General features: G+C 38.0%; 1 protein-coding gene across 7 annotated transcripts in view; it reads left to right on the top strand.

Annotated features, from left to right (window-relative positions):
* The window catches only part of TTC29 (tetratricopeptide repeat domain 29), a 290,487-nt gene that overhangs the window by 151,449 nt on the left and 112,338 nt on the right, over positions 1-26,700 (top strand). For all 7 annotated transcript variants that reach the window (XM_054486394.2, XM_054486390.2, XM_054486393.2 and 4 more), the window contains one exon: positions 11,134-11,257. In XM_054486394.2, coding sequence (XP_054342369.1) covers positions 11,134-11,257 — 124 coding nt within the window. The remainder of the gene's footprint in view (positions 1-11,133; positions 11,258-26,700) is intronic.

The raw sequence follows: 26,700 nt of genomic DNA, 5'->3' as shown, positions 1-26,700 counted from the left end.
TAATCCCAGCACTTTGGGAGGCCAAAGTGGGAGGACCACTTGAGTGCAGGAGTTTGAGACCAGCCTGGGCCACAGAGAGAGACCCTATCTCTATTTTTTAAAAATTAATTAAAAAAAGAATTCCCATCTACTAAAGTACAGTAAAGCTACCAGTGATTTCATGGTAGACATGGATTCTTAATTTTATAATGTTATACAATGCCACAATGCACAAGACAGTGCAGGGGATGCTTATTCTGAGGTCATAGTGAAAAAGTGTCCCAAGGCTACAACCAGGTTTCCAATCCAAATCTGTGATTTTGCAGCATTGTTGTTGGTTATAGAGGCACGCTCAGGGGAGTGCAAGCCTCCACATATTATTTCAACATCTGTGCAAAATAATTCAAAAGAGTGATCTACTAGCAGGCAGATGTTTCCAAACCTAAAATTCTATAAGATAGACAACAGCATCCTTAATAGCGCAAAGCATTATTAAATCAAGTCCACTCATAGTATAAATGCTTTGATGTAAATTCTGTGATCATTTTTAGAACATTTTGCTTGAAAGGCTTCATATCCTTCAGTAAACATGCATGTGCACACATACACACATGCACATACCCACACACATAAACACAAACACACACATGTACCAGCCCTTTCATAGCCCTAAATTGTCCTTCTCAGGTTAGTAGCAACATGCAAGAAACAGACTACAGCCCAAATAGAGGAAATTATGGTGGTGGCAGCTGAGAAATAAATCAAGTTGCATATGAAGCTTAGCATCACCTCTAAATCTCTTTTTCCTAACCTGTGCAATTGCACAAGTTTCACTAATGGTAGCCCTATCTCTATAAACATATTTTATATCTTTAAAGGAAATGGAAGAGGATAGCCATGTCTAGGATAAGTGTGTGTCTAAGGCCATCAGCTGAGCATGCATGAACAGTGAATAAGATCTAAGGCTGGAAGCTTCTAAAATGGTTATAAGAATTTATACTGAGCCCTCAATTGAAAAACACACCACAATCCCTCAAGACTGAGGATTTGGTAATACAGAGTTGCCTGTCTGGTGATATTATTAATAGATACAGACTTGGTGTTAGAGTTACTGGGGAAGGTGTTAATAAGTGAACAAGTTTTGTTATTTTTGCCATTGATCTGAATAATATTAATTGCATAAGACTTTAAGCAGCATAGCAGAAAATAAGCATTTATAATGTCATTCTTCCCCTACTTGGAATAATAGTGAAGAAAAGAGTTGATGTTCTAAAATACTAACAATTGCTTTGTGAAACTACAATAAAAGCTAGAATTATGGTCTATAAAACAAAGAGAAAGTCAGTTGAGAAATTACAAGTAAATATTATTATTATACAGACAGTTTAAGTAAATACAGAGAGGGAAAATCCCTATATTTTCCTTATGGCATTTCTTTTTTTGCCTCATTTACTGAAGTAGTTCATTTACAGAAATGCCACAACTTTCCAAAATACTCAGATTATTTAAAAGAATACAGAGAAAAATATTCACAAAAATATGTTTAATACATATTGGTCACAATTAACCCATCTCTGGGTTTATTCCATACCAACTGTAAATTTTCTTGCAAACTCGAGTTAAACTATTTCCTAGAAAACTTTCCACAATGGAGATCTTTAAATCAATCAGCACAAAGTTTCAAGTGTGAAAATTACCTTTCTGTTATAGCTGAAAATTAATTTTTTCTTGCTTGAGAGAAATGACACGCCCTACTAATTTTCATATATTCTTTAAAAGGGAACATCCAGGCTTTGATGTGAAATTTCCTAAAAATGACCAAAAAAAAAATACATCAAAACATATCTATTAATTCATGAAATTAAGAACAGCTTTTTGCATTTTCTCCTGTCACTGATCCCATTTGCCTTATTACTTTCATCTGTGGCCCACAAACTTGGTGGCACAATCAACAAACCCCTTAGTGGCTGTTTCATCTCTGCTCTATTTGATTTCTTCTCTCTGAGTAAATGATTAAGTTTTCATGCATTGGTTCAACCAAAATCTATGTTCACTCAACCACATCCTTTATTGATTACTTCTACTGCAAACAGTAGGCCAAGTGTGATATACATAATTGGACAGTTGTCAAGGGATGTGGGTGTTAACGGTCCTGTTTTCCCAGTTGGAAACTGGAATCACCTTGATACACAAATATTCTGCACTGTTTCATTCTCATTCTTTGGACCGAGGAGTCCTGTTCCTCCGAATATATGTTTTTAACTCTCTAAGGTCTGGTTGAATGAATTTAATGATTATACCATATAATATGCTGTTCAAGTTGCACCTGTGCACTGCATATAGCAAACTGGAATTAATATTTATCTAACATTTTAACCTTGTCCTTTAACTTATACAAATAAGCTGTACCCTTTCTGTAAGAAAATATTTGATGTTTTCCCCTTCCATAAAAAGAATGGCTTCTAAATCTGTTGCTTACTTTTAAATTTGGAAAACCTTTAACCAGCATATAATGTTAATATTTCAGATGTTGCATTAACAACTTTGCTGGCTGTAGACCTATACATTCATTGAGTAAAGCAAATGACTTACAATAATAAGACTGTTTTCTCTAGCATTATTTGTTAGAGCAAGTTCCAGATAATTTTGTATGTTTTGGAGATCTGTTGCTCCTTTGGAAGAAAAATGACATGAATTACCCAGCAATAGTTTTATTTATACTGTTTTGTGTTTCTCACACTCTAAACTTAGTTTTTTTTGCTTGTTTCTTTGTTTGTATATGTCTTGATTTAACAATCCTCAGCAGGCCAAATCTACTTCAAAATGTACTTTCTTCAAAAATATATTGGTTTTTAGAAACATGAACATAAATAAGCTTCAGTGAGTCCATCTTAGCTAAATAATTAATAATAATAATTTTCTCTAAGGTTTTGAAGTGATATTCAGAGAAATCATCATTTTTCCCCCATCAATTTTTTCTTGAATAGTATAGCCTAGGAAAGAGTGTGAAAAATTAACAATTTGATAGAACATTTTTAGCCCTAGAAATCCACAATTCGCTTAAAATTCTAAATAATGTATTTTCTTTATTAATATTTTATACTCAAGCTCTCTCAATAACTTTTAGTTTCACAAAACAAATATTTAAATTAAAATAATCGGTGAACCTCTCATTATATTTTACTCTATGCCTGCATTTGAAAATTTCCTCCAATAATTCATGATTTTTCTGGAGAATTGACCTATGCCTATATGTGGAAGATCGGTCATAATTTTAGTATGAAAAAGTGAGGACAGAATTATAAAAAGTAGTATTCACAGCTGCAGTATCATAAAATTTCATCCTATTTCTGATATGTAGGAGACTCTTTTACCAATAAGAGGAAAAAATGTATTTGATAGTACCTGATACTCAAGTAAACAAAAAATGTTAGCTCTTTGATTTTGCCCTTAGAAAATAGACACAAGGACTTTATGTGACTGATTTGCAGAGCATACATTAAAATCAGAGTTTTTAATTCATCACATGATGAATGTTTTCAGGAAGGATTGCTTAGCTAAATTGAATTTGCCTCTTGGCTTGTGGTAGACAATGTCAAGTAGAGAGCTGTGAATGTGATAGTTGTTTATTTCACTGAGAGATAATAATAACACTAGTGCCATTTATTGAATCCCTACTACATGCCAAGCTATACATTTGCACAATTTTTAATCCCACAGCAACTTGTGGCCATTTTTGAAATGAAGAAACAAGATTTCTTCAGTTTCATAACTTTAGTATGATCAAAGTTGTTAATATAAGAGGCTGAGCTGAGATTCAAACCTATATCTTTCTAAATTCCACCATAACTCATTTTGACTTTAAAGTAATCTAACTTATTTTTAAAAACATATCACTGTTTACCTGTGAAAATGAATGTTTTCCAAACCTTGGGAGGTTATGCAAGGAGGTAACCCTAATCCTACCAATACTTGTTTATAATAAACTTCTTTGAAAATACCTTCTGGGGCATATAGAAATGCTACCGTGGGGGCAGGGCCAAGATGGCCTACTAGAAGCTGGGGCTCCCATCAAAATAAACTATAATAAGTGTGTGAATCCTTCACCAGAAACCAAGGTATCCAGATTCTGTCATCAAAATTGACTAGAAGTCAGGCAAGACCCATGGAGAGAGGGAAGAGCAGTGTGGTGTGGTGGCCCACCTGAGAGCCACACGGGGAAAGGGAGCCCCCTCCCTCCAGCCAAGGGATGTGGGCACAGACATGGATGAAGGATCAAATGGATGAAGTGGCAGAAGTAGGCTACAGAAGATGGATCATAAAAAACTACGATGAGCTAAAGGAGCATGTTCTAACCCAATGCAAACAAGCTAAGAACCTTGATAAAAGGTTAGAGGAATTCCTAACTAGAATAACCAGTTTAGAGAGGAACATAAACGACCTTATGGAGCTGAAAAACACAGCACAAGAACTTCATGAAGCATATACAAGTATCAACAGCCGAATCAGCCAAGCAGAAGAAAGGATATCAGAGTTGGAAGGCCACCTTACTGAAATAAGACATGCAGACAAGAATAGAGAAAAAAGAATGAAATGGAATGAACAAAGCCTCCAAGAAATATGGGACTTCATAAAAAGACCGAACCTACAATTGATTGGAGTACCAGAGGAGATGAGGAGAATGGAAACAAGCTGGAAAATACACTTCAGGATATTATCCAGGAGAATTTTCCCAACCTAGCAAGATAGGCCAACATGCAAATTCAGGAAATACAGAGAACACCATTAAGATACTCCATGAGAAGATCAACCCCAAGAAATATGATCATCAGATTCTCCAAGGTCAAAATGAAGGAAAAACTGTTAAGGGCAGCCAGAAAGAAAGGCCAGGTCACCTACAAAGGGAAGCCCATCAGACTAACAGCAGACATCTCAGCAGAAACTCTACAAGCCAGAAGAGATTGGGGGCCAATATTCAACATTCTTAAGGAAAAGAATTTTCAATCCAGAATTTCATATCCAGCCAAATTAAGCTTCATAAGTGAATGAGAAATATAATCCTTTCCAGACAAGCAAATGCTGAGGGATTTTGTTACCACCAGACCTTCCCTGGTGCTTCCCTGAAAGAAGCACTAAATATGGAAAGGAAAAACTGGTACCAGCCACTGCAAAGACACACTAAAATATAAAGACCAATGACACTATGAAGAAACTGCATTAACTAGTGTGCAAAATAACCACATAGCATTATGATGACAGGATCAAATTCACACATAACAACACTAACCTTAAATGTAAGTGGGCCAAATGCCCCAATTAAAAGACACAGATTGGCAAATTGGATAAGGAGTCAAGACCCACTGGTGTGCTGTATTCAAGAGACCCATCTTACCTGCAGAGACACACACAGGCTCAAAATAAAGGGACGAAGAAAAATTTACCAAGCACGTGGAAATAAAAAAAAAAAAGCAGGGGTTGCAATCCTAGTCTCTGACAAAACAGACTTTAAACCAACAATGATACAAAAAGACAAAGAAGGGCATTACATAATGGTAAAGGGAACAATTCAACAAGAAGGACTAATTATTCTAAATATATATGCACCCAATGCAGGAGCACCCAGATTCATAAAACAAGTTCTTAGAGACCTAGAAAGAGACTTAGTCTCCCACACAATAATAGTGGGAGACTTTAACAACCCACTGTCAGTATTAGGCAGATTAACAAGACAGAAAATTAACAAGAATATTCAGGACTTGAACTCAGCTCTGGATCAAGTGGACCTAGTAGACAGCTACAGAACTCTCTACCCCAAATCTACAGAACATACATTCTTCTCAGTGCCACATGCCACTTATTCTAAAATTGACCACATAAGTGGAAGTAAAACACTCCTCAGCAAATGCAAAAGAACTGAAATCACTTTTCTCAGATCACAGTGCAATCAAATTAGAATTCAGGATTAAGAAACTCACTGAAAACTGCAAAATTATGTGGAAATTGAACACCTTGCTCCTGAATGACTACTGGATAAATAACAAAATTAGGATGGAAATTAAGTAGTTCTTTGAAACCAATGAGAGCAAAGAGACAACGTAACAGAAACTCTAAGACACAGCTAAAGCAGTGTTAAGAGGGCAATTTATAGAACTAAATGCCCACAGGAGAAAGCAGGAAAGATCTAAAATAGACACCCTAACCTCACAATTAAAAGAGTTTGAGAGGCAAGAGCAAACTAATCCAAAAGCTAGCAGAAGACAAGAAATAACTAACATCACAGAAGAATTGAGGGAGATAGAAACATGAAAAACCCTCCAAAAAATCAATAAATCCAGGAGCTGGTTTTATGAAAAAATTAACAAAATAGATAAGCTGCTAGCAAGACTAATATAGAAGAAGAGAGAGAAGAATCAAATAGACACAATAAAAAATGATAAAGGGGATATCACCACTGACTCCACAGAAATACAAACTACTAACAGAGAATACGGTAAACAACTGTACACAAATAAACTAGAAAATCTAGAAGAAATGGATAAATTCCTGGATGCATACACCTTACCAAGACTAAATCAGGAAGAAGTTGGATCCCTGAATAGACCAATAACAAGCTCTGAAATTGCGGCAGTAATTAATAGCCTAACAACCAAAAAAGCCCAGGACCAGACAAATTCACAGCTGAATTCTGCCAGATACACAAAGAGGAGCTGATGCTATTCCTTCTGGAACTATTCCAAACAATTGAAAAGGAGGGAATTTCCTCTAACTCATTTTATGAAGCCAGCATCATCCTGATACCAAAATCAGGAAAAGACACACACACACAAAAGAAAATTTCAGGCCAATATCCCTGATGAACATCAATGTGAAAATTCTCAATAAAATACTGGTAGACTGATTCCAGCAGCGCATTAAAAACTTATCCACCACGATCAAGTCAGCTTCATCCCTGGGATGCAAGGCTGGTTCAACATAAGCAAATCAATAAATGTGACCCATCACATGAACAGAGCCAATGACAAAAACAACAGGATTACCTCAATAGATGCAGAAAAGGCCTTCAATAAAATACAACATCCCTTCATGTTAAAAACTCTCAATAAACTGGATATTGATGGAACATCTCTCAAAATAATAAGAACTGTTTATGACAAACCCACAGCCAATATCATATTGAATGGGTAAAAGCTGAAAGCATTTCCTTTGAAAACCGGCACAAGAGAAGGATACCTTCTTTCACCACTTCTATTCAACATAGTATTGGACGTTCTGGCCAGGGCAATCAGGCAAGAGAAAGAAATAAAGGGTATTCAAACAGGAAGGGAGGAAGTGAAATTGTCTCTGTTTGCAGATGACATGATTGTATATTTAGAAAATCCCATTGTCTCAGCCCAAAATCTCCTTAAGCTGAGAAGCAACTTCAGCAAAGTCTCAGGATACAAAATCGATGTGCAAAAATCACAAGCATTCCTTTACACCAACAGTAGGCAAGCAGAGAGCCAAATCATGAGTGAACTCCCATTCACAATTGCTACAAAGAAAATAAAATACCTAGGAATGCAGCTAACAAGAGATGTGAAGGACCTCTTCAAGGAGCACTACAAACCACTACTGAAGGAAATAAGAGAGAAAACAAACAAATGGAGAAACATTCCATCCCCATGGATAGGAAGAATCAGTATCATGAAAATGGCCATACTGCTCAAAGTAATTTATAGATTCAATGCTATTCCCATCAAACTACCATTGACATTCTTCACAGAATTAGAGAAAACTATTTTAAATTTCATGTGGAATCAAAGAAGACCCCGTATAGCCAAGACAATCTCAAGCAAAAAGAACAAAGCTGGAGGCATCATGCTACCTGACTTCAAACTATACTACAAGGCTACAGTAACCAAAACAGCATGGTACTGGTACCAAAACAGACATATAGACCAGTGGATCAGAACAGAGACGTCAGAAATAACACCACACTTCTACAACCATCTGGTCTTCAACAAGCCTGACAAAAACAATCAATGGTGAAAGGATCCTATTCAGTAAATGGTGCTGGGAAAACTGGCTAGCCATATGCAGAAAACTGAAACTGGACCCCTTCCTTACACCTTATAGAAAAACTAACTCAAGATGAATTAACGACTTAAATGTAAAACCCCAAACCATAAAAACCCTAGAAGTAAACCTAGGCAATACCATTCAGGGCGTAGGCACAGGAAATGATGTCATGACAAAAACACCAAAAACAATTGCAACAAAAACAAAAATTGACAAATGGGATCTAATTAAACTAAAGAGCTTCTGCATAGCAAAAGAAACTATCATCAGAGTGAACAGGCAACATACAGAATGGGAGAACACTTTTGCAATCCACCCATCTGACAAAGGTGTAATATCCAGAATATTCAAGGAACTTAAATATATTTACAAGAAAAAAACAACCCCATCAAACAGTGGAAAAAGGATATGAACAGACACTTCTCAAAAGAAGACATTTACGCAGCCAACAAACATGAAAAAAAGCTCGACATCACTGATCTTCAGAGAAATGCAAATCAAAACCACAATGAGATACCATCTCATGCCATTCAGAATGGCAATTATTAAAAAGTCAGTAAACAATAGATTCTGGTGAGGCTGTGGAGAAATAGGAACACTTTTACACTGTTGGTGAAAGTTAAATTAGTTCAACCAATGTGGAAGACAGAATGGTGATTCCTCAAAGATCTAGAAGCAGCAATATCATTTGACCCAGCAATCCCATTACTGGATATATACCAAAGGATCCTACAGAAAATGATTCAGTAAACCTACATCATTCTACTATAAAGACGCGTGCACACGTATGTTTATTGCAGCACTATTTACAATAACAAAGACATGGAACTAACCCAAATGCCCATCAATGATAGACTGGATAAAGAAAATGTGGTACATATACACCATGGAACACTATGCAGCCATTGAAAGGAATGAGATCATGTGCTTTGTGGGGACACGGATGAAGCTGGAAGCCACCATCCTCAGCAAATTAACACAGGAACAGAAAACCAAACACCGCATGTTCTCACTCATAAGTGGGAGTTGAACACTAAGAACACAAAGACACAGAAAGGAGAACAACACACACCAGGGCCTGTTGAAGGGTGATGATTGAGGAGAGGGAACTTAGAGGATGGGTCAATAGGTGCAGCAAACCACCATGGCCCACGTAGACCTATGTAACAAACCTGTACGTTCTTTACATGTATCTCTCTTTTTTTTTTTTTAAAGAAAATACTTTCTGAACTTGCAACATGTTCTTTTAAACAGCCCCAGTTGAGAGGTGGGTTCAGTCTTTAGAAATAGCCAAAAGAATTTGGAGTCACATTTAGAAAACCCAGAAAACAAAAAACAAAAAACACTAGACGTGTTCTTACGAGGATAGGCGAATGAATGTACTCCAGGTTTCAAAGCACTGTATACAAGTCAGTACCTGTCACAATTGATCCCATGTATGAATTTATACACTTATTTCTCCAAATTGACAGTGAAACTCTTCAAGCACAGGAACCTTATTCCCCAGCAACTAGCAAATTTTGGGACATTTGCTAGGCTCCCAAAGTTTCTTGATGTTACTGGAATATCCAAGGGTCAGGAGTTTACAATCATAGACTCCAAACATCTATATGCCTTAAGGTTCTCACCGTTTACCTGGATGCTTAGCTTTCATGTGAGCAGCATATGTGTCTCCCTTCTCAAATTTTCAACATTACTTCATTCAAAAATATATTAATGCTTACTATATGCCAAATTCTCTGCTAGAAATTATATGTCTTCCTGAACATTTTGTGAGGATATGTAACACTTGTATATGTGACTTTAGTGACACCTGAGCTTTCACTACCAATGAAAGCTTTCAAGAGTAAGCTAGTATTTGCCTTTTATAAACTTTTAAAAGTTTTTTTTTTTTAAAAAAGCCTGAGTGAGACATAATTCTTATGCTATACAATTATGACTTTAACAATTGTAGACTTTGAAAGTCTACAATTTAAAAGAGTCCTCACTTTAAAAGTTTAAAGTCTACAATTCAGTGGTTTTTAGCGTACTCACAGGGTTGAGCAACCATGGCCAGTATCTAATTTCAGTCACTCTAAAAGGAAACCTTGTACCCATTATTTGTCATTTCTCAATCCTCCACTTTCCTCAGCCTCTAGCGACCATTAGCCTACTTTCCATCTCATGGATTTGCCATTCTGGACATGTTGTATAAATGGGCTCATATGGTGTGTGATCTTTTGTTGTCTGGCTTCTTTCACTTAGCATATTTTCAAGTTTCATCCATGTTGCAACATGTATCACTATCTCATTCTTTTTTTTTTTTTTTTTTTTTGAGACGGAGTCTTGCTCTGTTGCCCATACTGGAGTGCAGTGGCGTGATCTCAGCTCACTGCAAGCTCCGCCTCCCAGGTTCATGCCATTCTCCTGCCTCAGCCTCCCGAGTAGCTGGGACTACAGGCGCCCGCCACCACGCCCAGCTAATTTTTTATATTTTTAGTAGAGATGGGGTTTCACCATGTTAGCCAGGATAGTCTCAATCTCCTGACCTCGTGATCCACCACCTGGGCCCCCCAAAGTGCTGGGATTACAGGCGTGAGCCACCGCACCTGGCCCACCTCATTCTTTTTTAAGACTGAATATTATTTCATTGTAGGTATACAGCACATTTTGTTTACCCATTCATCAGTTGATATACATTTCAATTGTTTTCATGCCTTGGCTATTATGAATAATGCTGCTATGAACTTTCATGTATATGACTTTTTGTGTTGACATATTTTTGCTTCACTTGGGTATATATTTTGGAGTAAAATTTCTGGGTCATATGGTAACTCTATGTTAAAGTTTTTGAGGAACTGCCAAGCTGTTTTCCAAGAAGATGTACCATTTTACATTTCCATTAGCAATGCATGAGGATTTAAAAGTTTCAGTTTTAACTCAATGTATGCTCCAACAAAAACAAGCCATATATTTTTAATTTGGTATTTACACATTAAATCTCATTATCCTGATAACCATCTTGCATTTTCTACAGTAAAGACACAAGATACTTCCTCTTTACTGTGACATTAAGTGAGATGATACTCCATTGACTTCCTATTTCATTCATTCTAGCCAAGGAGAGACTACAGAAGCAATTAAATACTTGAAAAAATTTGTGAAAATTGCAAGAAACAATTTTCAAAGCCTAGATTTTGTGAGAGCAAGTACAATGCTTGGGGACATCTACAATGAAAAAGTGAGTCTATGTATTTCTTGTTTATAGAGAAATTTGCAGTGTTTAGGGAGAAATTTGCCATTTTAAAAGCCTCTTCTGATGTCATCCTTGTCTTCCCACAATATATTATGCAGAATGGCCCTGGACTGCATGGTGTAGTTAATGCCCACGGCAAGGACTAGGAGGAGAAACGCCTCCTCCTCCTTCTCTCCTTCCAATATCTTAGGGCCATGCGGGGACAGTCCTTATGAGCTGCTAACCCTGATTCATAGATTGACATCCAGTGAGGATTCTAAGTGACATTGGATTTGAGGAGCAATTAAAATATTTAATTCAAAGGAAATTGATTATAACTGTTGGCTATTATCTACTTCCACTGACATTCATCTCTCTCGCTCCAAATTCTGTATTAATCCAGCTGTGGCACCCTGCTAGTTTCCTTAGAAGAAACGACAATCCTAAAAATAATTCTGCAGAAAATTTAGAGTGGAATTTTAGCATCAGATTGATTACATGAAAGAGAAAACAGGAAGAAGAACAAAAAAGTCCAAAATAAAATTATCCAATTCAAGAAGCTGTTATTAGTATAATGTACTGGTCATAATGGACTTTTATCGTATTTTCTCCTGATTTTATCTTTTTATTACCGATTCACCTTTAGAAATGGTGTGAAAGAGCCTTGTTTCTCTAGTTATAATTGCTGTTTTGATCATGAGTAAGATCCATCATTTTTAGGGTAATTATGTTCTCAAATTATGTTTATACATTTTCTGTTAATCTCTTTGAGAGTCTGTGTATGTAGTGAATAAAATCACTAATTCCAAAACCACACTGCTTGAGTTAAAAACCCAGCTCTTTCACTTGTAAGATCTGTGACCTTGGGCTAGTTACTTAAATTTATAGGTGCCTCAGTTTTCTCACCTCATAAAGTTATTGTGCGTATTAAGTTAACATATGTGCTTTACAGCAGAGAAGTACTATCTTTATAAACTTCTGTTATTCTCTACACTCTTAGTGGTATCAAACAATTCCCCTTTGCCAGACCCTCAGATGATTCTGGGTGGCAATGGTATTCAAACCCATTCTCCTAACCACTACAGTATTCTGTTGTTTGCCATAAAATTGACTTTATTTCAGAAGGATTTAGGATTTTTTTTAAGGAAATTGAGTTTGAAATTAATTTGAATGAGTGAAACTAATATTTCTTTAGTTCCTGATGTGGAGTAAGTGCTTTCAAACAAGGTATCTCATTTCCTTTTTGTCTTACATCCCCTCTCTTGCTCCCCTGGGCTCATTTGCCTCCCCTCTCTCCTATTACTTGAAATCTAAAAAGCCCCCTTTTCTCCTGGCCCTTCTTCTCCCCGCCTCCCTTACCCATCTTGCTCCCTCCTGTCCTGCATCCTTCCTTCTCGTCCCTCCTCCTTGCTCTCTGACCTCCGGGTCATCCTCTCCCTCTCCCCCATCTCCACCACGTTGTTTCCCCTCTTTTTTCAAGTCCTCCCCTGCCTGTTGCTGTAAGCTGTGCTCAGGTTTTGCATGTCGTGTACTTCGTCTGCTACCCTCTGGTTCCCTGACCATTTCTTTGTCTTTATTGACTCCTCTGTCCTTGATTTTGTATTTGCTTTTGCTTACTTTTTAGGATACAGTGGTGAAAACAGACAAGACCTAAACCCTTGTGAGGCTCACAGTCTAATGAGGGAGCATCTCCTATAGCATAGGAGAAAAGATATAGTATATGAATATATGCAGTATGATATGGTGTATGAATCAACTTGTATATTTGAAGGCATATATATTTGAAGATAGTGCAAATACCCAGAATCCTCCAAATTTTCTACTAGAATAGGGATAAACTGATAAAATTTAACTTCTGGAAGTTGACACAGCTTTTGGATATTATTTCTTACACCTTAACTTCAGATACTAAACTCTTCTCCAAGAATCAAAAATCGGAGAATTAAATACACACTGGTGAGACATAAACTCTTGGCAAAAACATTAAGAAAATGCAAGTATAAAAATATTGTCCCTCAGAAAAGTTTATTTTTCTTATGCTTTCTGTTATTAGGAAAATATAGGTTAGCAATGTTCATGTTGTACAGAAGGGCTGTGTTTGGGTGTTGTTTGGAGATAGGGTAAAAAGTTGTGCTTTTTGCCCTTCTGTTTTGAAGAACAGTCCTTTTAAAAGCTCAGATCTCTCCCCTCAATTCCAAACGCATACCCCACCACCTACTTGACATCTTCACTTAGATATCTTCAACTATAATGTACTAAAAACTGAACTTATTGTTTTTTTCTCTAAATTTTTTTCTTCTAACAACTTAAATCTCAACCACATTAGAATATTATTTAGGCATTTTCCAGGCAGTCTTCTCTTTTTAATCTATGAGCTCCTCTTATCTGCCCCATCCAGGCCCGTGGCTTTTAAATACTATCCATATGCCAGTTACTTCCAGATTTGTATCTCCAATTCTGATCTCTCCTGGGACTCCAAACTTTGTAAAGGCAATTGCTTCCTTAGCACCTCCACCCGGATTTCTAACATATTTCATATGGAACCCACTCCTCTCTAGTCTTCTCCATCTTAATAAATAGTAATATTATGCATCCACCCAGTCACTTAAGCCAAAAATCTGAAAATCCTTCAATTCTCCTCTCCCCCGGCTCCATATTCAATCCAAAAACAAACTCTGACCTTTATGTTACCAAATATATATCTCAAATCCACCCTTTTCCCTCTATCTCTGCAACTGTCACATCAGTTTATGACACTATATTGTCTCACCTAGACACTGCAGTAAGCCCTAAACTCAGCTTCCTGCATGCAGTCTCTTCCCTCCCACCCCCGCATAAACAGAAAGAGGCCAAAGTAATTATTTTAAAATGTAAATCAAATGCGATTTCTCTGCTTAAAATGCTTCCATTCCTTCTCATTCACATTTCCATTACTTCTCATTCTTCTGAGAACATAAATATAAATCCGTACCCTGTCCTAAAATACGAGATAGCCCCACCCCTATCTCTGACCTCATTGCTTCCTACTCCTTTTTATCCACTGCACCATAATGAATTGACATTCTTGGAGTTCTTTAAGCATGTTAAGCTAGTTCCTGCCTTAGAACATTTGCCTTGGCTGGAATGCTCTACATGAAATGCTCTGAACTTCACATTGCTGGATTCTTGTCACTCAGATCTCTGTTCAATGCCACCTCTTCAGAGGGGCCTTCCCTTAGCAACGAAAGAGTGGCCATCAGGTCACCCCCCTCCCTTATTTATTTATTTATTTATTTTGAGATGGAGTCTCGCTCTATTGCCAGGCTGGAGTGCAGTGGCACGATTTTGGCTCACTGCAACCTCTGCCTCCCAGGTTCAAGCAATTCTTCTGCCTCAGCCTCCTGAGTAGCTGGGACTACAGGCATGCACCACCACGCCCAGCTAATTTTTGTATTTTTAGTAGAGACAGGGTTTCACCATGTTGGCCATGATGGTCTTGATCTCTTGACCTCGTGATCTGCCCACTTCGGCCTCCCAAAGTGCTGGGATTACAGGCATAAGCCACCGCGCCCGCCCCCCCACCCCCCCCCACCCACCCCCACTTTTTTTTAATAGAAGCAGGGTTTTGTCATGTGGCCCAGGCTGGTCTTGAACTCCTGGACTCAAAGGATTCTCCTGCTTCAGCCTCCCAAAGTGCTGTGGATTACAGGCATGAGCTGCCCCACCTGGGTCACTCTTTAAAATTACTGTATTTGAATTATCCATGTAGCATTTATCTCATAGTTTTCTTGTTCATGTTATTTTCATATTATTGTTGTTTAATTTGGCCAAAATGTAAGTTTAATGAGAGCAGAAGCGGTATGTGCCTCGTTTATTATTCTAGTGTCTAGAAAAAAACCTGGCACAGAATTGGTGATCAAAAACATGTCAGTTCCTTGGACCAATAAATAAATTTGTAACCAGTTTCATACCACTGAAGAGTAGTATTCTCTCACTTGTGAAAGTTCAGACTTCTATTTCATTTTGTCATTGTTGTTGTTGTTTTGAGACAGAATTTCACTCTTGTTGCCCAAACTGGAGTGCAGTGGTGCGGTGTCAGCTCACTGCAACCTCCGCCTCCTGGGTTCAAGTGATTCTCCTGCCTCAGCCTCCCAAGTAGCTGGGATTACAGGCACATGCCACCCCACCCAGCTAATTTTTGTATTTTTCATAGAGACGGGGTTTCACCATGTCGGCCTGGTTCGTCTCGAACTCCTGCCTTCAAGTGATCCTCCCTCCTCGGCCTCCCAAAGTGCTGGCTACCTACAGGCATGAACCACCATGCCCAGCCTCTACTTCATTTTTGTATAATATTTTAGCATTTTGAAAACTTGTCCTGAATCTTTAAAAGCAAACCCAATATTTTCTGGCTTCATATTACTCCTGCAAGGTATTGTAATTGTATTCTTAACAATTTTCAAGAAATAAAAATGTTATAAGACCAAAATTATAATAATTGGAAAAATATTGGAGTTACCTTTTCTGTAGTTATTATAGTAATTAGAATTAGCACATCTTAAAAATATCCTGTATCCTAGTTATTTACCTTTTACTATGTAATCATAGAAAATGGACCACTCATCCTACCCTCCGGGTCTTTTGATGGACTGTTAATTGAAAATATATAATTAGTGTAAAGTGGTCAAATGAGAATGTTTTAGAGGGAATAACTAGGTTTATAAGATTTCTCATTCCTTAATAAAATCATAGACTAATGACATAGTTAAAAAGAATGGTGGTTCCAACACTAAAATTATAGGGAAAATGGGTAGGAAATGATTTATCCTTAGTACTGAGAAAATGCTCATTTATTTTGAGCTTGCTCATTGAATAGACTGACATTTTAGACACTAAAAATCAAAATAATGCATGAAAATTCTATGTCATAATGTAATAATTCGAGCATTGTTCCAAGGTCTATGATGTCATCAAGATCCTGTCCACTGAATGCTTATCAGGGATATTAATAACATTAAATGAAGTTGTTCTCTTCCGGTAAGATTCATTTAGGAAGTGCATATTGTCAAACTCATATTTAAGATTGCCAAGACTAATTACTAGAATCTTCTGAATTTTATGATAGAATAGGGATTATCTGATAACAGAAATAAACTGTAGAAAGTTGTATTTAACTTTGGAGAAGAGATTTAGACAGTAAACTCTAAGAATTAAACATCCACAAGTACAATATACATTAGCAAAATCTCATTCTAAAATGGTATATATACAAATGCTTGCATCTTAAAAGAATTAATTTTTTATTTCTTTAGTAGTGTTTTAAACTAGAGAAACTGGAAAAACTGGTAGGTTTATATCTATTTAATGTCAGTTGTGTGCATCTACAGACGGAATACTAAGTACAATTTGAGGGAATAATAATTAGCTAATTATAAAGCTTCCATTTTAAGAGTAAAAAGGCACTTAAATAAGATGTAATCAAAATTGTAGGCATATCACTACTTACACCTAATAGTAACCTCAAAAACTTGAGTGAAAACTCCATTTACTGCTCCTTCTGCATGGCCTGGCATTTGGCCTGGCTCAGCGTGGTTGCCACATGAATGAATGAATGAATGAATGAATGAGTTAATTTTAACTTAATAACATATAAAAATAACTTTGGAAATTCATATATACATTCCCTTATTGGTGGTCTCTAATTTTCCTAATTAAGACTCTCACCTAAAACAATAAATAATTGAAATCTCAGAAATATAATTAGAATATCAATTAGATATTTGTACTTTTGTTTCTAAAAAAATGGTTATGTTTGGCCTAATTATATATTTTCATATATTTTGTCCTATGTCTTTGATATCTACCAGGAAAATCTATAATTTTAGTGACATTTATTTTCATCATCTTCAATATTTGTATGTTTCTCAATTATAGTTGACTTCATTGGCATACAAATATCTTTGATACAGTTTTTTTTTCCTAATTAACTTTTTTTCTCATATAAATTTTATGTTTTATGCCTTGAAGAAAGAGAAAGAATTGTTCACCTCAACAAACAAAAGTTATTTTTGATGTAATATGGAGAGACTCTGTTTAAATTAACAAAGTTGGTTGGAATGAATCATTTGAATAAACAGTTCTCCTAAACTGTGTGGGCATATAACATAGTGTTATATGTGCTCTTCCTGTTTCTAACAAATGATCACATAAGTCCTATTTATCCCCCTCCTCACCTTGCCAGAAATTTCTTTATTCAGTCAGTTTGACAGATCTTGGAGCTTCATGATTATACAGAGGTATGCAGAGTTGAAGATGTGTTTTCCCTCTACTGCTGTAATGGTATAAAGCTGTTCCTGTGTTGTTTTTATGTTCGTTTCCTTCATAAAATACTAGAAACTGACTTAACAGCTCATACAGCAAAACATCCTCCCATATAAGGGTTTCTGTTCAAAAGAGTGCACATGCATGTTTTTGTTTTTTGTGTGTTTGGTGGGGTGAGGAGGAGAGAGATGAGTGGAAGGGAGGAGATGGTGGAGCCTAAAGGGTTATAAGTCAGTGAAGAAAGGAAATTTTTTCCCCTAGAGCCTTCACAAATGTAGATCAATCCTAGATAATATCCTCCTCTTAGAAAGAGATTTTCATGAGGATTTTTAGAAGATTTGGGGGTGGCAGAAGATGCTCTTTTCTCTGAGGCTTAATATGATTATCTGTAAAATAAGAATAATATTTTCCTCATAGGGTGATGTGTGAAAGTTAATGACATAATATATACGAATTATTTAGCATTGGCCTCCATGCTTCATAAGAGCTAGGTAAACAGTATTTATTTGTGGAGGATAGCTTTTAATAGAGGTGACACTGACTAACAAACAACAACAACAACAAAACCCTGAATTTTTGCAGCTCGAGCTGTTGCAAAGGACTTCTTGAAGAGATATTTAAATGATCATTTCATTGGTGCTAGTGACATCAAGATCATATTTTTCAGAAATTTTGGATACTTCAACATTCTCGTTAACAAGAATGGCATATGAACATGGGAAAATAAGAGCAGTAAACGAATTAGAGGATAGATACATTTATTTTCACCAGCCATTAACTAAATGACTTGGCTGAAATGACCTTTTGCTGTGACTGAAAACAAAACATAGTAATCCCAGCTTTGGGAAGCCGAGGCGGGTGGATCACTTGAGGTCAGGAGTTCGAAACCAGCCTGGCCAACATGGTAAAACCCCGTCTCTACCAAAAATATAAAAAATTAACCAGGCGTGGTGGCATATGCCTGTAATCCCAGCTACTCGGGAGGCTGAGGCAGGAGAATCGCTTGAACCTGGGAGGCAGAGGTTGCGTGAGCTGAAATCATGCCACTGCACTCCAACCTGGGCGAGACAGTGAGACTCCACCTCAAAAAAAAAAAAAAAAAAAAAAAAAAAAAGAGAAGGTATGTAAAAAATACTTCATTAGCTAAATCCAACTCTACGAATAGTAAAATTCTATCCAAATCAATGTGAATTGGTTCACTCATTCCCAAACTTCTTTTTACTACAATGTATTAGGTTGAACCATATGAAACTGCCAATATTTGACTACTTTTTATTGATAAGAACATAAGACTTTGTTTATATATACTTTAAGTTCTGGGATACATGTGCGGAACATACAGGTTTGTTACATAGGTATACACGTGCCATGGTTTGCTGCACCCATCAACCTGTCATCTATATTAGGTATTTCTCCTAATGCTATCCCTCCCCTAGTCCCCAAATCCCCAACAGGTATGTGATGTTCCCTTCCCTGTGTCCATGTCTTCTTGTTGTTCAACTCCCACTTATGAGTGAGAACATGCCATGTTTGGTTTTTCTGTTCCTGTGTTAATTTGCTGAGAATGATAGTGTCCAGCTTCATCCATGTCCCTAAAAAGGACATGAACTCATCCTTTTTTATAGCTGCATAGTATTCCATGGGGTATATGTCCCACATTTTCTTTTTTTTTTTTTTTTGAACTGCATAAAACATGCTTTTATTTTTTTTTAATTTTTTAAATCTTTTTATTATTATGATTATTATTATACTTTAGGTTTTATGGTACATGTGCGCAATGTGCAGGTAAGTTACATATGTATACATGTGCCATGCTAGTGCGCTGCACCCACCAACTCGTCATCTAGCATTAGGTATATCTCCCAATGCTATCCCTCCCCCCTCCCCACAACCCACAACAGTCCCCGAAGTGTGATGTTCCCCTTCCTGTGTCCATGTGTTCTCATTGTTCAATTCCCACCTATGAGTGAGAATATGCGGTGTTTGGTTTTTTGTTCTTGCGATAGTTTACTGAGAATGATGATTTCCAATTTCATCCATGTCCCTACAAAGGACGTGAACTCATCATTTTTTATGGCTGCATAGTATTCCATGGTGTATATGTGCCACATTTTCTTAATCCAGTCTATCATTGTTGGACATTTGGGTTGGTTCCAAGTCTTTGCTATTGTGAATAATGCGGCAATAAACATACATGTGCATGTGTCTTTATAGCAGCATGATTTATAGTCCTTCGGGTATATACCCAGTAATGGGATGGCTGGGTCGAATGGAATTTCTAGTTCTAGATCCCTGAGGAATCACCACACTGACTTCCACAAGGGTTGAACTAGTTTACAATCCCACCAACAGTGTAAAAGTGTTCCTATTTCTCCACATCCTCTCCAGCACCTGTTGTTTCCTGACTTTTTAATGATCGCCATTCTAACTGGTGTGAGATGGTATCTCATTGTGGTTTTGATTTGCATTTCTCTGATGGCCAGTGATGGTGAGCATTTTTTCATGTGTTTTTTGGCTGCATAAATGTCTTCTTTTGAGAAGTGTCTGTTCATGTCCTTCGCCCACTTTTTGATGGGGTTGTTTGTTTTTTCTTGTAAATTTGTTTGAGTTCATTGTAGATTCTGGATATTAGCCCTTTGTCAGATGAGTAGGTTGCGAAAATTTTCTCCCATTTTGTAGGTTGCCTGTTCACTTTGATGGTAGTTTCTTTTGCTGTGCAGAAGCTCTTGAGTTTAATTAGATCCCATTTGTCAATTTTGGCTTTTGTTGCCATTGCTTTTGGTGTTTTAGACATGAAGTCCTTGCCCATGCCTATGTCCTAAATGGTAATGCCTAGGTTTTCTTCTAGGGTTTTTATGGTTTCAGGTCTAACATTTAAGTCTTCAATCCATCTTGAATTGATTTTTGTATAAGGTGTAAGGAAGGGATCCAGTTTCAGCTTTCTACATATGGCTAGCCAGTTTTCCCAGCACCATTTATTAAATAGGGAATCCTTTCCCCATTTCTTGTTTTTGTCAGGTTTGTCAAAGATCAGATACTTGTAGATATGTGGCATTATTTCTGACGGCTCTGTTCTGTTCCATTGATCTATATCTCTGTTTTGGTACCAGTACCATGCTGTTTTGGTTACTGTAGCCTTGTAGTATAGTTTGAAGTCAGGTAGTGTGATACCTCCAGCTTTGTTCTTTTGGCTTAGGATTGACTTGGTGATGCGGGCTCTTTTTTGGTTCCATATGAACTTTAAAGTAGTTTTTTCCAATTCTGTGAAGAAAGTCATTGGTAGCTTGATGGGGATGGCATTGAATCTGTAAATTACCTTGGGAAGGATGGCCATTTTCATGATATTGATTCTTCCTACCCATGAGCATGGAATGTTCTTCCATTTGTTTGTGTCCTCTTTTATTTCCTTGAGCAGTGGTTTGTAGTTCTCCTTGAAGAGGTCTTTCACATCCCTTGTAAGTTGGATTCCTAGGTATTTTATTCTCTTTGAAGCAATTGTGAATGGGAGTTCACTCATGATTTGGCTCTCTGTCTGTCTGTTATTGACGTATAAGAATGCTTGTGATTTTTGCACATTGATTTTGTATCCTGAGACTTTGCTGAAGTTGCTTATCAGCTTAAGGAGATTTTGGGCTGAGACAATGGGGTTTTCTAGATATACTATCATGTCATCTGCAAACAGGGACAATTTGACTTCCTCTTTTCCTAATTGAATACCCTTGATTTCCTTCTCCTGCCTAATTGCCCTGGCCAGAACTTCCAACACTATGTTGAATAGGAGTGGTGAGAGAGGGCATCCCTGTCTTGTGCCAGTTTTCAAAGGGAATGCTTCCAGTTTTTGCCCATTCAGTATGATATTGGCTGTGGGTTTGTCATAAATAGCTCTTATTATTTTGAGATACGTCCCATCAATTCCTAATTTATTGAGAGTTTTTAGCATGAAGGGTTGTTGAATTTTGTCAAAGGCCTTTTCTGCATCTATTGAGATAATCATGTGGTTTTTGTCTTTCGTTCTGTTTATATGCTGGATTACATTTATTGATTTGCGTATATTGAACCAGCCTTGCATCCCAGGGATGAAGCCCACTTGATCATGGTGGATAAGCTTTTTGATGTGCTGCTGGATTCTGTTTGCCAGTATTTTATTGAGGATTTTTGCATCAATGTTCATCAAGGATATTGGTCTAAAATTCTCTTTTTTTGTTGTGTCTCTGCCAGGCTTTGGTATCAGGATGATGCTGGCCTCATAAAATGAGTTAGGGAGGATTCCCTCTTTTTCTATTGATTGGAATAGTTTCAGAAGGAATGGTACCAGCTCATCCTTGTACCTCTGGTAGAATTCGGCTGTGAACCCATCTGGTCCTGGACTTTTTTTGGTTGGTAAGCTATTGATTATTGCCACAATTTCAGCTCCTGTTATTGGTCTATTCAGAGATTCAACTTCTTCCTGGTTTAGTCTTGGGAGAGTGTATGTGTTGAGGAATTTATCCATTTCTTCTAGATTTTCTAGTTTATTTGCATAGAGGTGTTTGTAATATTCTCTGATGGTAGTTTGTATTTCTGTGGGATCGGTGGTGATATCCCCTTTATCATTTTTTATTGCATCTATTTGATTCTTCTCTCTTTTTTTCTTTATTAATCTTGCTAGCGGTCTATCAATTTTGTTGATCCTTTCAAAAAACCAGCTCCTGGATTCATTGATTTTTTGAAGGGTTTTTTGTGTCTCTATTTCCTTCAGTTCTGCTCTGATTTTAGTTATTTCTTGCCTTCTGCTAGCTTTTGAATGTGTTTGCTCTTGCTTTTCTTGTTCTTTTAATTGTGATGCTAGGGTGTCAATTTTGGATGTTTCCTGCTTTCTCTTGTGGGCATTTAGTGCTATAAATTTCCCTCTACACACTGCTTTGAATGCATCCCAGAGATTCTGGTATGTTGTGTCTTGGTTCTCGTTGATTTCAAAGAACATCTTTATTTCTGCCTTCATTTCGTTATGTACCCAGTAGTCATTCAGGAGCAGGTTGTTCAGTTTCCACGTAGTTGAGCGGTTTTGAGTGAGATTCTTAATCCTGAGTTCTAGCTTGATTGCACTGTGATCTGAGAGACAGTTTGTTACAATTTCTGTTCGTTTACATTTATTGAGGAGAGCTTTACTTCCAAGTATATGGTCAATTTTGGAATAGGTGTGGTGTGATGCTGAAAAAAATGTATATTCTGTTGATTTGGGGTGGAGAGTTCTGTAGATGTCTATTAGGTCCGCTTGGTGCAGAGCTGAGTTCAATTCCTGGGTATCCTTGTTGACTTTCTGTCTCGTTGCTCTGTCTAATGTTGACAGTGGGGTGTTAAAGTCTCCCATTATTAGTGTGTGGGAGTCTGAGTCTCTTTGTAGGTCACTCAGGACTTGCTTTATGAATCTGGGTGCTCCTGTATTGGGTGCATATATATTTAGGATAGTTAGCTCTTCTTGTTGAATTAATCCCTTTACCATTATGTAATGGCCTTGTCTCTTTTGATCTTTGTTGGTTTAAAGTCTGTTTTATCAGAGACTAGGATTGCAACCCCTGCCTTTTTTTGTTTTCCATTTGCTTGGTAGATCTTCCTCCATCCTTTTATTTTGAGCCTATGTGTGTCTCTGCACGTGAGATGGGTTTCCTGAATACAGCACACTGATGGGTCTTGAGTCTTTATCCAATTTGCCAGTCTGTGTCTTTTAATTGGAGCATTTAGTCCATTTACATTTAAAGTTAATATTGTTATGTGTGAATTTGATCCTGTCATTATGATGTTAGCTGGATATTTTGCTCGTTAGTTGATGCAGTCTCTTCCTAGTCTCGATGGTCTTTACATTTCGGTATGATTTTGCAGTGGCTGGTACCGGTTGTGCCTTTCCATGCTTAGCGCTTCCTTCAGGAGCTCTTTTAGGGCAGGCCTGGTGGTGACAAAATCTCTCAGCATTTGCTTGTCTGTAAAGTATTTTATTTCTCCTTCACTTATGAAGCTTAGTTTGGCAGGATATGAAATTCTGGGTTGAAAATTCTTTTCTTTAAGAATGTTGAATATTGGCCCCCACTCTCTTCTGGCTTGTAGGGTTTCTGCCGAGAGATCCGCTGTTAGTCTGATGGGCTTCCCTTTGATGGTAACCCGACCTTTCTCTCTGGCTGCCCTTAACATTTTTTCCTTCATTTCAACTTTGGTGAATCTGACAATTATGTGTCTTGGAGTTGCTCTTCTCGAGGAGTATCTTTGTGGCGTTCTCTGTATTTCCTGAATCTGAATGTTGGCCTGCCTTGCTAGATTGGGGAAGTTCTGCTGGATAATATCCTGCAGAGTGTTTTCCAACTTGTTTCCATTCTCCCCGTCACTTTCAGGTACACCAATCAGACGTAGATTTGGTCTTTTCACATAGTCCCACATTTCTTGGAGGCTTTGCTCGTTTCTTTTTATTCTTTTTTCTCTAAACTTCCTTTCTCGCTTCATTTCATTCATTTCATCTTCCAGGGCTGATACCCTTTCTTCCATTTGATCGCATCGGCTCCTGAGGCTTCTGCATTCTTCAGGTAGTTCTCAAGCCTTGGTTTTCAGCTCCATCAGCTCCTTTAAGCACTTCTCTGTATTGGTTATTCTAGTTATACATTCTTCTAAATTTTTTTCAAAGTTTTCAACTTCTTTGCCTTTGGTTTGAATATCCTCCCGTAGCTCGGAGTAATTTGATCGTCTGAAGCCTTCTTCTCTCAGCTCGTCAAAGTCATTCTCTGTCCAGCTTTGTTCCGTTGCTGGTGAGGAACTGCGTTCCTTTGGAGGAGGAGAGGTACTCTGCTTTTTAGAGTTTCCAGTTTTTCTGCTCTGTTTTTTCCCCATCTTTGTGGTTTTATCTACTTTTGGTCTTTGATGATGGTGATGTACAGATGGGTTTTTGGTGTGGATGTCCTTTCTGTTAGTTTTCCTTCTAACAGACAGAACCCTCAGCTGCAGGTCTGTTGGAGTACCTGGCTGGCCGTGTGAGGTGTCAGTCTGCCCCTGCTGGGGGGTGCCTCCCAGTTAGACTGCTCGGGGGTCGGGGGTCAGGGACCCACTTGAGGAGGCAGTCTGCCCATTCTCAGATCTCCAGCTGCGTGCTGGGAGAACCACTGCTCTCCTCACAGCTGTCAGACAGGGACATTTAAGTCTGCAGAGGTTACTGCTGTCTTTTTGTTTGTCTGTGCCCTGCCCCCAGAGGTGGAGCCTACAGAGGCAGGCAGGCCTCCTTGAGCTGTGCTGGGCTCCACCCAGTTCAAGCTTCCAGGCTGCTTTGTTTACCTAAGCGAGCCTGGGCAATGGCGGGCGCCCCTCCCCCAGCCTCGCTGCCGACTTGCTGTTTGATCTCAGACTGCTGTGCTAGCAATCAGCAAGACTCCATGGGCGTAGGACCCTCTGAGCCAGGTGCGGGCTATACTCTCCTGGGGCACCGTTTCCTAAGCCCGTCGGAAAAGCACAGTATTCGGGTGGGAGTGGGCCGATTTTCCAGGTGCCGTCTGTCACCCCTGGAAAGGGAACTCCCTGACCCCTTGCGCTTCCCGAGTGAGGCAATGCCTCGCCCCTGCTTTGGCTGGCGCACGGTGCGCTCACCCACTGACCTGCGCCCACTGTCTGGCACTCCCTAGTGAGATGAACACGGTACCTCAGATGGAAATGCAGAAATCACCCGTCTTCTGCATCGCTCGTGCTGGGAGCTGTAGACCGGAGCTGTTCCTATTCGGCCATCTTGTCTCCTCCCATCGTCCCACATTTTCTTTATCCAGTCTATCATTGATGGGCATTTAGGTTGGTTCCAAGTCTTTGCTATTGTGAACAGTGCTGCAATAAACATATGTGTCCATGTGTCTTTATGGTAGAATGATTTATAATCCTTGGGGAATATACCCAGTAATGGGATTGCTGGGTCAAATGGTATTTCTGGTTCTAGATCCTTGAGAAATCGCCACCCTGTCTTCCACAATGGTTGGACTAATTTACACTCCCACCAACAGGGTAAAAATGTTTCTATTTCTCCACATCCTCTCCAGCATCTGTTGTTTCCTGACTTTTTAATGATCACCATTCTAACTGGCATGAGATGGTATCTCATTGTGGTTTTGATTTGCATTTCTCTGATGGCCAGTGATGATGAGCTTTTTTTTCATATGTTTGGTGGCCACATAAATGTCTTCTTTTGAAAAGTGTCTGTTCATATCCTTTGCCCACTTTTTGATGGAGTTGTTTGTTTTTTTCTTGTAAATTTGTTGAAGTTCTTTGTAGATTCTGGATTTTAGCCCTTTGTCGATTCTGGATTTTAGCCCTTTGTCAGTTGGCTAGATTGCAAAAATTTTCTGCCATTCTGTAGGTTGCCTGTTCACTCTGATGACAGTTTATTTTACTATGCAGAAGCTCTTTCATTTAATTAGATCCCATTTGTCAGTTTTGGCTTTTGTTGCCATTGCTGTTTGTGTTATAGTCATGAAGTCTTTGCTCATGCCTATGTCCTGAATGGTATTGCCTAGGTTTTCTTCTAGGGTTTTTATGGTTTTAGGTCTTACGTTTAAGTCTTTAATCCATCTTGAGTTAATTTTTGTATAAGATGTAAGGAAGGGACCCAGTTTCAGTTTTTTGCATGTGGCTAGCCAGTTTTCCCAACACCATTTATTAAATAGGGAATCCTTTCCCCATTGCTTGTTTTTGTCAGGTTTGTCAAAGATCAGATGGTTGTAGATGTGTGGCATTATTTCTGAAGCCTCTGTTCTGTTCCATTGATCTATATATCTGTTTTGGTACCAGTACCATGCTGTTTTGGTTACTGTAGCCTTGTAGTATAGTTTGAAGTCAGGTAGCGTGATGCCTCCAGCTTTGTTCTTTTTGCTTAGGATTGTCTTGGCTATACAGGCTCTTTTTTTAGTTCCATATGAAATTTAAAGTAATTTTTTCTAAATATGTGAAGAAAGTCAATGGTAGCTTGATGGGGATAGCATTGAATCTGTAAATTACTTTGGGCAGTATGGCTATTTTCACGATATTGATTCTTCCTATCCATGAGCATGGAATGTTTTTCCATTTGTTTGTGTTCTCTCTTATTTCCTTGAGCAGTGGTTTGCAGTTCTCCTTGAAGAGTTCCTTCACATCCCTGTAAGTTGTATTTCTAGGTATTT

This window comes from Pongo pygmaeus, chromosome 3 (genome assembly GCF_028885625.2).
Source record: "Pongo pygmaeus isolate AG05252 chromosome 3, NHGRI_mPonPyg2-v2.0_pri, whole genome shotgun sequence".
NCBI lineage: Eukaryota > Metazoa > Chordata > Mammalia > Primates > Hominidae > Pongo > Pongo pygmaeus.
This window is presented reverse-complemented; position numbering and strand designations above follow the sequence as displayed.